Here is a 14,140-nt window from a genome sequence, read left to right on the forward strand (position 1 = left end):
ATATAGGCAAAAAGGAGATTTGTCTCATCTAAGTGTCAGGGACAGAACATTTTGGACAAACATATTTCCTGACAAAATGATTTTCTTAATTGATTGATTTGCCTGCAGACTGTGAACTTCATTAGATAGATATAGATTAGATATGTATTGTTTTAGTGGCATTTTCTTTCATCAGATTTATCCTGAAAAGAGGGCACAGTCCTTTAACAGTCCAATGTTTACCTTTAATTTGATTCAATAATTTATGATACAATATTGATGAGTAAAAGCCACTTAGTGGTCTTGGTAATCATTTCAATGAAACATTCTCACCATTAAACAAAAGATTTATTTTTATGATACCAAGTAAATGTAAATTGGCCATCTGAATGAGAAAACACTTGATCAGAACTCTGTAGTTTGTTGCTAAAGTTTTAATTAGTGGTTGAAAGCTGCATTTAAAATAACTACTTTGAGGCATTTTATTAAGTATGCAAAAAGCAGTGAAAGCTGTGGATTTAGAAACAGTTTTTCTTGAGCTGAACTGTTTAAAGTTCTTGAATTTGTTTTTTGCATTACATTTTTAACAATTAGTTAGAACTATAATAACCTCTTTGATAACTTCTTGCCTTCTTTTGTTACTCATTAAAGTAACACTGTGTGCACTGTTTACAAGGTTTGAATGTAATTAATACTTTTCATGAAACCTGATACAGTATTTCTAGTTTTGAATTATAATGTCATGTTTCCTTTTTAGACCCTTTCTTTATTCATTGTATTCCAACAAGGTATCTAAATTACTTTCACATTCTTTGGAGTCTCTGTTACTGAATCAGAGCTGCTCGCAGAGAAGCTGTTGAAACACTTTCCCAGGTCGCTGCACCTGCCAGCGAATCTTTCCGAATAAAAGGAAGACACAGATGTGCACATACTAAGTTGCTTTTATTAATACAGAACTGCATGCTACAGAGACTGTACAGCATAAACATTTATTCATTACAAAAAAACATGGTTTTGGAACCATTTAAAATAACAGGAAAAACAAACAAACAAAAAGATAAGAGCATAAAATAGAACAGGAACATCACAGCCGTTAAGGAAACATTCAAACTATTTATCATTAGCATCTTAATAAACCAGAGAAGAAATCGACAGATTACAGTCGCGTCATGTCAACTACAATGGCACCGAGTGGATGATTCTCTTGTAGCTTTTTTTACAGCCTCTTGCAACATCAACATGCCTATTTTTTCTATCTACCTATATGTAGTAGTGTACTTAAAAGTGGCAGTTTGTGTATTTTTTTGTATTTAATAGTTTTTTTATGAACCTCCTAATATACATAATTTGGCCCTTGTGGGTTTATACAGTATGATGTCCGCCTTTTTATTAAGTTTAAATTTTAATATTTGACAATTTGCTACCAAACACATTTGTTATAGCAACATTTATACTACATACATAGCAATCTATGTAACGTCACAGCAAAGAATGGTATCGAAATGAAAAAAAAAACAAAAACAAAGACAACGAAACAAAACAAAACAAAAAAAAAGGATCCCTACAGCATGGTTAGAGGGGCAGAGAAAATTATCACAAAATTTGGCACGGAAAATCTGTACACGAATCTACAGTCTGAGAGATGTGACTGTGCAATAAAAAAGAAGGGCTTTAGACACGTTTCCAACTACTGAAGACACGGTACCCACTGTCTTGGTTCAAGTTTTTCTTTTCTTCTTTTTGTAAAATGGCTTATAGACACATTTCTTGAAATGAAGTTGTGCATACTTCTGTTCATGAGATCTACACAGTACACTGAGTGGAATCCAGGTTTTCAGCAAGGAAAGAAATCAATAACAAAAGATTTGCCTTTTTAAAACCTCCTTGTAAAAATGGATCATTCATATATAAGTCGCTTACCTTAAGAAAAAATATTTGTACAATGTATTAAGAAAAAAAAAGTCAAAAAGAGACACGTACAAGATACAACAAGCAATCTCTAAAGCAATAAATACTACTGGTCCTAGCGTTGTGACATTTTGAATTTAATAACCCTCAACCCTCCCACCCCGACCTCCCCTCAAGCCCTCCCAACTTGCCTGACTCCACCCCAAAGGTAAACAACAAAGAAAAAGACAACGCAGTGGAAGAATGCATATTTAACACAGTAATCCCCCCCTCCCCATTATTCTGTACATTTAAACAAGAACAAGTAACATCACAATTAAAGTTGTTCCTCGGAGAGGTGTCACCGCTAGCCTCATGCCCTCCTAGAGTTTGAACAGATGTCAAATGATTGGTTCGCAAGCTCGTATTTAATACAAATAAAGAAGGAGAACCAACTCTTTCAAGAAAAGGGCTCACTGAATAATCTAGCCTACCTTTTTATATCCGTCTTTTAAACATTTTGAAGTTGAACTAGATAATTTTTCTGTTTGCACTGTTGAACACTACAAAAAAGACAAAACAAAATTCATAAAAATTTTGGCAGATTCACAAAGCTATACTACAGCTCATTGTATCATTTCTTTATAATAATTAGATTTTTTTTTTGATAATGACGGGTCAAATATTGACCAATGAACTTTAATAAAACAAAAACTAAAAATTTCAAAGCCTTATGGCACAGAAACGTAAAAGAGAAAAGAAACTGACAGCAAGTGAAATATAGCAGAGAGAGGGCCTAGAAAGGTGTTTGTGTGTGTGTCTGTCTGTGTGTGTGCAGAGCTAGAAAAAAGAGGAGAAGAATAGGGTAGACTATTCTATAGACTTGGTCACTAGCGACAGAGGCTGAGGGGCCGTGGAGGGGAGGAGCGAGTGGGAATGACACAGCGATGCCGAGGGCCGGGCCATTGAGGACGCCACAGAGGAGCCCGGCTGCCGCGAGGACGAGACGTCGCCGTGCTCCAGGGCTCCGTTGTGGGAGGAGGCGCCGGGCGTTTTCCTAGCTGCAGCAGAGTTTTCCAGCTGAACCAAAGATGGCGGTGGAGGCCCAGCCAGGAGGTGCGGGTGGTGGAGTGGCTGGTGGGCCGGTTTCATAGTCAGTGAGAGAGGTTGCATTTGTTCAGTCTGAGGTTTGGACTCTTTTGAGGAGGGGGAGGGAACCACTGAGGAGGGGGAGGATGGGGGGGAGTCTAGTAAGCTTCCGTCCGTAGAGGGAGGACTGGCACAGCTGCCTTCACCTTGGATGTAGCGAATGCACTTTTTTTTTCTCCTGGGGAACAAGGCGAGAGAAAGAGAGCATCTTTTAGCATCACGTCGTCGAACTGCTTCGCCTCTTAGCACTCTGTTGCATACTTAAATGCACCTTTGCCTCTTTTAATTGTGTAAAAATAAAGTTCTTACAGCTTTTAAAGAGTAGAGTTCAACCACTTTAAAATGAAAAATCTCAAGATTTTCTAAGACTTAAGACTTTCACATCTAAATTACCATAAATGTAATTGCAAGAAATAAAGTTTACATAAATAATTTAAACCCACACCAATCAATATATATTGACTCTTCTTTGTTTTACCAGCTGTTTTCAGGTTAGAGTCCACTCTGAAATCTAGGTATGAAATGTTCAAGAACTAAATTAAGTATTCCTGCCCTTTTTCAAAAAACTTTGTACAAACCCTTACTTGTAACTGGTTTGACATAGCAGCTAACAAGGTACAGGTGCATTTAAGTAACCCGTGCTAAGACAAAAGGTGTGAGAAATGACAGTCAGTTTCCAAATGCTAAACCATCAGACAGGACAGACATGAAGGAAAGATCACAGGTGAAGCAGCTGGACAGGAAGCAGCAGGGAAATGAAAAGCACACAGAGATAATGATGAGAGGAGATTAGATGTAGTAATGGTTGCTCTCTGGATGTAATCTCAGCCCTTTTTCTTTACAGGCGGAGCTACAGCTGGGGGATCAGCCTGTTCTCTCCAGCAACACGAGGTTACTGGACCTGTCTCGCTCGTCTACCTCTATCTGGCCCGACTCTTTCTTCTCCTGAGGGGACACGAGTTTGGATGCGAGGCGAAAAAAAGTCAACAAGATCCACACACTACTACTCCACAGTCTGCCCCACAGACACAAGTGTGTGTGCGTGAGGGGTCAAGGCATCATGTTTGCATTCCTGCCTGGGGTCGGGACCCCTCCCCCCTGCCTGCTGAGTCCCGAGGCCAGGCCCCGTTGTGCTCGGTGGAACCCGACGAGCGAGGAGGGGAGGGCAGGGGAAGGAGGGGGGAGTTGGGAGTGTAAGGGGATTGTTGCATTTATCTGTGGTGACTCTGCTGCGAAGGCTGTGCTCAGATTTGGTTAAGGGGGAATCTCTGCCCACCTCATCTTTACCCTGACCCTGGCAGTGACCCCTCTCTCTCAGCTCTCCATTCTATCACAAGGATGCCTGAAGGCCATGGAGTGTTTAAGACTCACAGGGACAGGCAGTAGGTAAAAAAGAAGACTAAAGGTGCTTATAAAAAAGAAAGATTGAGGCTTTCGGAGCATATCAGGCTGATCTACTGTTTAATTAACGTTGATAAATTGAACCTTTTCTTGTAATTCTGAAGGGGTAAACACAAATAGAGAGAGCAGTGACTGAGAATGAAACAGGAAGACAACAAATCACAAAAAAAGGGCTCACGAAACCTTGATCGCATGCTAGGGTGAGAGACAAACATGCATTTCAGATAGGCTCGACAGTACAGGCACACAACACCGGACAGTATAGAACGCTAGAAATAAAGTCTAGAAAAGAGGCTTTTAGTGCTTTCTACACTGAAACTGTAGCGCCGGGCGGTGCGGCGTATCGACCGGCCGTAAAAAGGTATCGTTTGCCACTACATAGACATCTTGCTCTCGATAACTGTCTGTCAAACTGCAACAAATGAGCTAATATCCATTTTTTAACAGACGTATCGATTCATAGTATGTGCCTGTGTATGTTATTGATTTTTCCGTCTCGGGGGAAATTACACCAGATGCATCTTTTAGGAAATGGAGCCCAGAGAGAACTTTTAACCTCTCGGCTCCTAAAACGAAGACTGAATTATCGCAGCTTTCCCGTCTCATGATCTGCTATTATTGTCTTATGGAATAATGCAGTATTTTTTTTTGGATTGTGTGTTTCAGCTGGGGGGGAAATAAGAGAGCCAAGTGGAAACAGCAACAATGGCGGACTGTGTGAAGGTGGTGTGAGTGTGACGTCCTTATTATTACATCTTAGTACAAAAAAAATCTAGGTGATGAATTCTCTTTCAGCACGGAGAAGAGTCCTTTGAGATAAGTTATATATATTTAAATGTGTACATTATATAAACAGGGCTTGTATAGGGTTTAAAGGAGTAAAATTCAGGCCCTTTTTAGCTACTTAAACCAAACATTTCTTGACCTTAAAGCCTTTTTAATCACTAACCTGCCACAATAAATACAATTATGAAAAATAAAACTTACAAAATTAATTTATACCCACAGCAATCAATATATACTGTCAGTTTGTTCACTTTAGCAGCTGTTTATATTAAATTTGAGTGTATGTTTTGATCAGGATTATTTATTGCTTGCTTAATTTCAGAGTAAGGGATGAACTAGGGACTAATGTCAATATTAGTTGTCTTATTGTATTAGCTTGTCTGTTGTGAGAAGTCAGGAGACAAAAAGTAAATGTTTTGTTTCAAATATTAAAACGTTTTTGAGTGGTTTTGTAGATGAAACACCTGTTTTTGTTTAAAAAAACAAGCATTTTCTAAGCCGTATATTCATATTCAGGCCTATTCCAAACCTTGAAAACATAATGTTTGAGCATTTTTAAGACTCTGTATGAACCCTCTGCAAAATACAATAACCTTCTTCCATAATTTTAATATCTAACCCATATAAACAAGTAAAACGATACAAATGAAACGTGTAGCAGCAGGGACAAACAATGTATTCGATGGTTGGTGTTGGAAGAGTTGTGTCAAGAAAAGAGGTGGGGCAGGGTGTGGTGCAAGCCAGACACAGAGAAGGGTATTACTTAGCAGAAACAAATACCTACCATGAAAATATTCCCAATTCAAAGACTGCTTGTGTCAGAACAGAAAGACAACAGGTAGGGACTAAGTAAGGGTTATTGAAGAGGAGTTTGGAGGAAGAAGAGGTGGAGAAGGAGGAGGAAGAGGGCACAGAAAAGAGTGTCACTGAGCAGGCCCTCAGAGAAAGCAGGGCTAAATTTGTAAGCATAACATTGTTACTCAAAAGGACGCCAATTAGAACATACATGACAGTTAAGATGGGAGGGAATTATCCACTGCATGGAGAGAAAATGGATTTCGACCGGTCAGATTGGGAGAAACATTATTCCGAATGACATTAGGAAATGATCTCGCAGCGAGATGTTTTGTTTAGATGAAATATTCAATAATCTTATTTAGAAATCCATTTTCTGCCACAGGGCTTGAACCGAGTTCAGTGATGAAAAAAAAATTGCTGTGAGGGAATTTATAGCAGGAAGCTCCTTGGTAAAGAAAAAAAGGAGCAGAGCAGTTTGCCATCTTTTACCACACTGATGGAAACAAGTTTTGAGAGGGATATCTGAGCAAATAATCAAGGAGAAGTAGCTGCTCATTGTGGATGTCTTCCTCCCATTGGTACTACAGCAGTTATACCTGCATGGTTTGCACCATAAACTCAGCTGGTCAAGCCCGAACAAGGCACGACACTTCTTTGGGGTATTTGCATCTGTTAGCCAAAGAGGTAGACACAGACATACACACAAGAGACAAAAAAAACAAAAGAAAAAAGAAAGAAAAAACAAAATGGACACGTCATTGCACAGACAAAAACATGTAGCCAGGGCTTAGGTTTAGGCTGGCAACACTGGGATGTCCTCCATATTGAACAAGCCATCAGGCTCCAGATCCTCCAAGCCCCGACCTGCCAGTTTCTGACCAATCTCAGTGAGGCTTTTACATCCTGCAATGAAACCTCTGTAACTCCTTCATGGATACATACGCACAGACACCATTCATACAGACATCCTGGCATATGCTGTTAATGCCCTTCTTCCCAAATAGGAGGTAAAAAAAAAATCAAATAGTGGGAACCTAAGGATAGACCGGCAGGGCGTGGCTGGAGGAAGCTGAGAGGTCATGATAGCCTGGCAGGACAGACGGAGGAGAAGAAGAAGAAGAAGAGAAGGCAGCAGCAGAGAGCGAGAGGAGGAAGTCCCAGTGTACTGTTACCCAGCCTTCACCTGGCCCTGGCCAGTGCAGGCACACACCATACACACCTGCACGGGCCACACCAGTTATTCTGTTGATCGAGCCCAAAGCGCGCTCGACACTTCTTAGGAGCGCTCAGGTCTGATGCCGCAACAGGGAGAGGGGGGAAGCCAGCAGAGAGGAGGAAAAAGAACCAAAACCAGAAACAATAAGGAACAGAAATCAAAAAGGAGGAGAGAAATGAGGAGAAAAAACAGGTAACAGTGAATCTATGAAGCTTGGCAGTGGCTCATTGTGCAAGAAACCCCACCCCAAAAAACACCCGTAAAGCCATTCTCAAGTGTGCCTTTAAAGACAGAGTGTTTCAGACATTAGTGAAAATCAAAAATGCATGCAAATTATTAAATTATGACATTAACGTAGAAACACTTTTTAGTAATCTTAATGCTGACTCTGAAGCTGAAGATAAGATTTGGTTGAGAGGGTATAAATGGAGCAAGTGCGGGTTGGATTAATTTACTGCTAGATGTTATCAGTGCACTATGGTTTCAAAGAGACAAGGTAAAAGGTGGTAGAACTAGGGACCAGCAGCAGACTGCTGAAACAGCACAGTCGTGAGTTAGCCCTAGCCAGGGGAAGGATTAAAAAAAGGCTGGAACCTGAAGAGGGAATCTACTCCTTAGACCTGGCATCAAACAGTTGACTGTTTTCCATCAGCATTGGCTGCCTGTTGCAGAAAAGCTGCCAGTCACTTGCCAGCTCTACCCGGTAACCATGTGCTGTTAGTATCGGAAGTAGAGCAGAGTGACAGCAGAATATTGTGGCAGACTGTTTGAGACCAGGTCTTGTCTGAGTAGAGGCAGATTTAAAGGGGGAGTGAGCCAAATCCATGCTGGCCTGTAGGAAAGCGCAGCTACTTAAGCATATAGATTAAGGAGGTTTACCCTGACATCACATCCTTCAGGTCATACTCCACAATAATAACATTACTTTATATAATCAGCTCCCTTAAGCATACTGCATAGAGATTATGCCAATATACGGAAAATGCTCTAGACATTGGTAAATTGAGGTAAATTCAATTAAATGTAATCTAGCTTGAAGTCAAATAAACAATAGCAACATTTTAAGAAAAGAAAGCAGCAAACAAAGCAAAAAAAGAGCATATAATTTAACCTTACACCTGCCTAATATTGCACATTCATTGATAGATAGATAAATAAATATATACATTAATTAAAAAAGAAGAAATAAAAAAAAAACAAGTTAGTAATTTAATACTCAAAATGACATTAGCACCTGTAATCGGAGGGAGTGAAAGGCAAGGGTTTGGAAAATATTCTCTGTGTTCTGAAAAAAAAGAACAGATAGAGAGGCCTTCAAGAAGAAATCCGTCACCAAACGAGCGCAAAATACATAATAACAAGTCGCCATTGCTCCTCACAATACGATCAGAAGAATATGAATCATGGTGAGAGTTAAAAAAAAATAAATCATAGAATTAGCAAACCTCCTTAATTTTTAAAGATGCAAGTGATTTTTCTTATGTTGATATAAAAGCATGCATGGAAGCAAGCAAGGGGCAGCCCAACAAGCACACACACACACACACACACAAACACACACACGAGCGCACACACTCACAGTACTGTAGTGCAATCTATCTGCAGGGCACAGGCATTATAAAACGGGGCCACGCACACAACACTAGCAAAGTTAATGGCTCTCACAATGCTTCAACTTCACATTCTTAGAACATACATATCACAATACCAGAACGCTAAGGGGCAAAGTGGGGAGGGAGGGGGGGTGTCACAAGGGGAGGTGAGGAGGAGGGTTTGGGGAGGGGGGGGGGGTCATGCATATTCAGTTGTTATTAGCTGGGGATGGCTAAGGAAAAATGGGAAAAGGGGGGTATTACAAGCAACTCTACCATTTAAATATTGCATTGGGTAGCATAACTATACAAAAAAAAAAAAAAAGAAAAAAGCCAGGCACAATAACACACACACAAAAAAACATAACACAAAAAAACTAGCTTGACTTTTATCTTGCAAGATGTCACATCTGCCTGACACATGATGGGGCTCTTCTAATATGAGAGATAATTGCAGCTCACTTACCATTGCTCTCTGCTTGCTGCTTTTCCCTTTTTCTCTTCTTCCTTTTCCCCTGTTGGTTAGCCGCCAAAAAAATAGAAAGAAAAAATAGACACAGACAGGAACCTTAGTTATTATATTGCAGAATGCCCAAAACATGAAACAGAGAATAGGACTTTTCTTTGTGTTTACTTATTTATTCATTCATTCTTTTCTGTCTTTTTTTCTCTCTCTCTCTCTGCCCTCCGGTTTGTAACAGCCACTGCAGGCCAGACCAGAATTATCCCTCCTCTCGCTGTTTTCTGCTCTTTTCTTCTTTTTCTGTAATCTTTTGTCTTATTTTCCTCTGCTCTGTGAACATCTAGACATCGTGACGAGCTTCTGTTTTTCTCAAAGGCTGCTTGTAGAAGACTCTGGACAGCTTGATCCCCAAACTGGACAAAATTGATGAGAATCTGCGCACTTATGTGTCAGAACAAAGTGTCTAGTGTGCGAAACATTCACCGGGGATTCGTATAAACAACATCTCGGTCTGACTTTGTTAGAAATATTCCTTCATGTCATAACAAGGTGGGCTTAGGTTAGAGCAACTTGTCCAGCCTTAGATTAACGTATCAAAAGATAATTACAAGAAGAAAGTGATCTTCAGGCTAGATATAAGAGCAAAAAACTCATCCTGGTCATGTCACCTAGTGAAAGGGGAAAAGAGCAGCCCGTTACGTTTTGTAAACTTAAAAACTTACATAGTTGTCTCGTGCTGACCAGCCTGGGTACAGCTGCATGTGGAGCTGTCGCTCTTTCCTGGCCAGCTCGTAGTACTTGGCCTGCTCCTCCCGCGATAGTGCGTGCCACTGTTAAATAAGAAACGAGACACAAAGAGAAGACATAGATAGATTTTCACCATGAACAGGAAATACATACGAATGCAGATAAAGAAGTGGACTTAAATCTAGAGATTTCCTTCCCCTGACTCAGGTTAAACCCTTGCTACAAATACATATAGAAAAATAATGCCTTACAACTTTCTTTTATTATCTAGGTTGACAGTGAGTCATAACTGAAAAAAAGCAATTAAATAAATATACCTGCTGGATTCATACTGCACATGTGCAGCCATCAACAGAGATGAGAAAGAAGCGGGATGGCTCACTTTTTAGCTTCCATTATGGATTTTTGATGCAGGGTAATGATGATGGAAGTAGCCAATGCTTCTTTTTCACCTCTGTTGAGAGTTGCACATGCCCAGTATCAATTGGGCAGGACGTACAGATCGGGCAGCGAGAGACACGTGTTGTTGTTGTTTATGTGTGGCTTAAATGAGCTGATAAATAACATGATAACGTGATATCGGAGCAAGGTATAGACTCAAATACACATTCTCAATCTAGTATTTTAAAAACTGTCAGAACAATTCCATTTAAAATGACCATTTTGGGCAATCAGGTCACCACAAAACCTTGTAATCCCAATCAGGGTCCTTGATCACAACAACTGTACTTGTCTTCTATGCCACCAGGTGTAAATCAGCCCATGTTAAGAACAAAATTACGAGGGCACTGAGCACCAGGACTGGGAATCACTGCAATGAACCCTTCAGTTTGACTTTAGGAACTTACCCTTCGCCCCAGAATCTGGTTGATGGCAGCACTTTCCTTCAGTGTGCACTCAGCCACCACCTTGGCTCGCATCTCCTTCATGTAGAGCATGAAGGCATTCAGAGGCTTCTTTATGTGGACCTGTTTCTTTTTCTCCTCTTCCTTTTTAGCGTCTGACTGTTTCCTGTGGAAGACCAGAGGGCAGAAGGGTGAGCAGAGACCGGGCTCTAAGTCATTCCAGGGTGAAACGTGCGTTTAGAGGCGGTTAAAGTCTACTCACGAGCTGTTGAGAGAGATGTCGCTGTGGGAGGATTCCTGCTTGACGTTGGGTGTGACGATGGCTGGGTGTGGGATGCCCGTGGTGTGCAAACTGTGGTGAGGGGGCACCATGTGTGGGGGGAACCTAGAGGACAGAAGACTGTGTAAATCGTCAGAATGGACACGGGTGAAATGAGGAGATGGAGCACATGTATACACAAGACTAAAGGGTCTAAATTCCATTTCCATACTTTAAATAACATGTCAAAGTACAAAGTGTTTTTAAATTGTCCTTCATAGAAATGGAATTGGCCTTTAGCCACAAGAAAAAACATAAATGCACAAACATCCACATGAAAATGTCCAAGGCTGATTTCTGTATTATTATTCACAACTAGCAACTAGGACATATTTTACTACTCAAACTGAGTGTTAGAGCAAATGTCACACCATTAAATTTGAGCATAGAATTCAGTCTGGACAGCTATACACTTCACACAAAGGTATAACAGCAAGAAACCATCACAGAACCATCCGTAAAATATGATTCAAAAGCATGAACACTATATTGTGTGGGAATAATTAAGTGCAAATGCACAAGGATACATCTTTTCAATGGCATTCTTGAACAACCCAAAAAAACACATTGAACCAAGCGCCTCTCTTCACCTTTATTTAATCACAACCTTGTTGAGATTTATAATGTCTGTTGAGAGTGTCCAAACCAATACAGGCAACAATTCATGTAATGGACTTGATGAAATGTTTTAGCTGGAGGGTTTTATGGATCTTGAACTTTACAATTGAGAGTTAAAAAGAGACTGTGCTGGCTGTTATATCAGTGGCTTCAATAGCTTTTATTGGTGCTTGAAAATGATCAAGCACTTATAAAGACGTAGAGGAAACCCTTATAAGGTAGCACTGCAGGAATGAATCCTAAAACCCGAAAATGAGTTAGCATTTTTTTTGGATTCCTGGTTCCCTAATCACGAAGTCAATGAGCTTTATGAATGGGTTAGACACATGTAATAAGATCTATGGTTAACCCAAGCTTAAGAGATATTCAAGTTTTGTTCTACGAATATTGAATACATCAGTAAATAGCTAAATGAGATGACAGAGGTAGTCAGGACATTAAACCTCTTCATGCCAAATAAAGAAGAGAACACTGTAGAGTTTGTCTATATCCCAATGTTAGCTTTTTACTTTTGGCAACAGCATTTATGCTTAAAAAAAGTGGTGTTCTTTGTGAAGATTATGTTGTTAAAGAAATCTCAATCCAATGAAAATAATCCTACATACTTTTTGTCAAGGAAACCTTCAGGTTGGCATTATCCCTGCAAGACTAACGTCACCTACGATAGCTAGGGGAATGATTCCCAAATAAGATTTAAATTTCATCTGAAGATGACAAATGCCAATCACATAGCTTCCAAGTCATTGTTATATTTGGAGGCAACCGTATTTTGCATTTGCACGGATATAAAAATGCCGGTTCTCGGAGGGGTAAAGCTTGAACCATTACGTCTTATCAAGGAATACCGCTAGACTAGATTAAAATGTTCTATCAAAGTCTAGTATCACTTCAGGTATTGGGTCTACATTTGCTTCCTCCCATTCTTTTCTGCCAGTTCAGCACTGTCAGCAGCACTGACATTTTTATCTTCATCCCTCTATGCTCCTATCATCATTTCGTCGTCTCCAACCGCTCCCCATATCGGGGCCAGAAACCCTTATTTGTGAAATCGTTTCGCTGGCCGGAACAGCCAGCCATGAGACACTGCTCTACTGTATGCGCCTGTGTATGTATGACACTAATTATTTGTGTCAGATTATTTGAACACGTCTTATCTGCATGTGTATGTTTACGGCGCGCCACCTCGACTCCACGTGACCACGCGCAAATTTAAGAGAAGAGAGGAGGATGAAGGAGAAGGGAAAAAAGGGAGGAATAATTCGTCTTTTTTTTTTTTTTTTAAAGCAGCTCATTATCCGGCTGTGTCTGGCTGCATGGCTCCGAGCCAGAATATAATGATGAGGATAAACTCGCCAGGAACAACTACTTTCTGTTGGAGGCCATCTCAGGGGAGTGCCAGTGCGCTCCCCCCTCAAACTCTTTCCCTCTTTTTCTCCTTTCCCCTCTTCTCCCTTCATCACTGACACATTGGTGTTTGTGCCATGTCATACGTTGATGGGGAGCTCGGCAGCAGTGGCTGCATATCGCCCATCATTAGGGCTGCTGCATTTTCCTCGCTCACTCAGTTTCCTCTCTCCCTGTTCGCCCTCCCTCCTTCTCTCTCTGTGCACTTGTTAAAATTTCCTCTGTTCCAAGATCTATTTTTTTCGCCTCTTCTTCTTCTTCTCTACTCCTCCCTGTCCCCTCACCACCTCCACGCTCCTTTGCTTCTTCTCTTCCTCCCTTCCCCTCCTCCTGCTGCCACTGCATGGCCCAGGTTATGGTTTAAACATGACGGCCATCCCTTTGAAGCGTGGGGGCATCATCATCATCATCCGGGCTCATCAGCAGCAAGCAGCGCCTTGGACCAATTTAACCAACACAGAGAGGGAGACGCAGCGGAGACCCCCACCCATCCATCCACCCCAACCCTGGGGCTCCTACGTCTCAATCTAAAAGGTAAGAATGGCTGGCGGTGTCGGGGTGGGGGTGAGGTAGGAGGGGAGGGGGGTCACTGGCGCAGCAAGCCCAGTGTCAGCCAGTGCCATTTAATTGCCAATGCGAAGCAGTAGCCCCCGTGCCTGTTTAATGTATAATGATCCGGCCGGTGCGCTTCTCCTGTTCCCAAGGAAAAGAGAGGGAGCGGGATGATGGGGGAACATATCAAAGGGCAGGCTTAAGCATAAGGGGCAAAGGGGCCTTTACATCCTCCTACCTGTCACACAGAAATTCACGCTCACACACACACAATATCGGGGACCTGCATTGGCTCCAACCCCATTATCAAAATAATGTCTTTCATTTGCTCCACTGACTGTCTCAACTCTCCTTGGCTCCTTTTTCCTCCCGTCCTAAAACAAT

The 14,140-nt window shown here is 41.2% G+C and overlaps 1 protein-coding gene across 19 annotated transcripts in view; it reads right to left on the minus strand.

Moving 5' to 3' along the window:
• Positions 1-904: 904 nt before the first annotated feature.
• tcf7l2 (transcription factor 7 like 2) overlaps positions 905-14,140 on the minus strand; it is a 96,041-nt gene continuing 82,805 nt past the window's right edge. For 3 of the 19 annotated variants that reach the window (XM_059325355.1, XM_059325363.1, XM_059325360.1), the window contains 7 exons: positions 11,126-11,248; positions 10,867-11,029; positions 9,994-10,101; positions 9,275-9,323; positions 8,451-8,501; positions 7,220-7,292; positions 905-3,193 (listed from right to left, as the gene is read on the minus strand). In XM_059325355.1, coding sequence (XP_059181338.1) covers positions 2,737-3,193; positions 7,220-7,292; positions 8,451-8,501; positions 9,275-9,323; positions 9,994-10,101; positions 10,867-11,029; positions 11,126-11,248 — 1,024 coding nt within the window. In that variant the 3' untranslated portion in view covers positions 905-2,736. Of the gene's footprint in view, positions 3,194-5,985; positions 6,048-6,596; positions 6,670-7,219; positions 7,293-8,450; positions 8,502-9,274; positions 9,338-9,992; positions 10,102-10,866; positions 11,030-11,125; positions 11,264-14,140 lie in introns of those variants that run through there. The other 16 variants (XM_059325352.1, XM_059325362.1, XM_059325357.1 and 13 more) reach the window with 13 other exon arrangements.

This window comes from Centropristis striata, chromosome 21 (genome assembly GCF_030273125.1).
Source record: "Centropristis striata isolate RG_2023a ecotype Rhode Island chromosome 21, C.striata_1.0, whole genome shotgun sequence".
Taxonomy (NCBI): Eukaryota; Metazoa; Chordata; class Actinopteri; order Perciformes; family Serranidae; genus Centropristis; species Centropristis striata.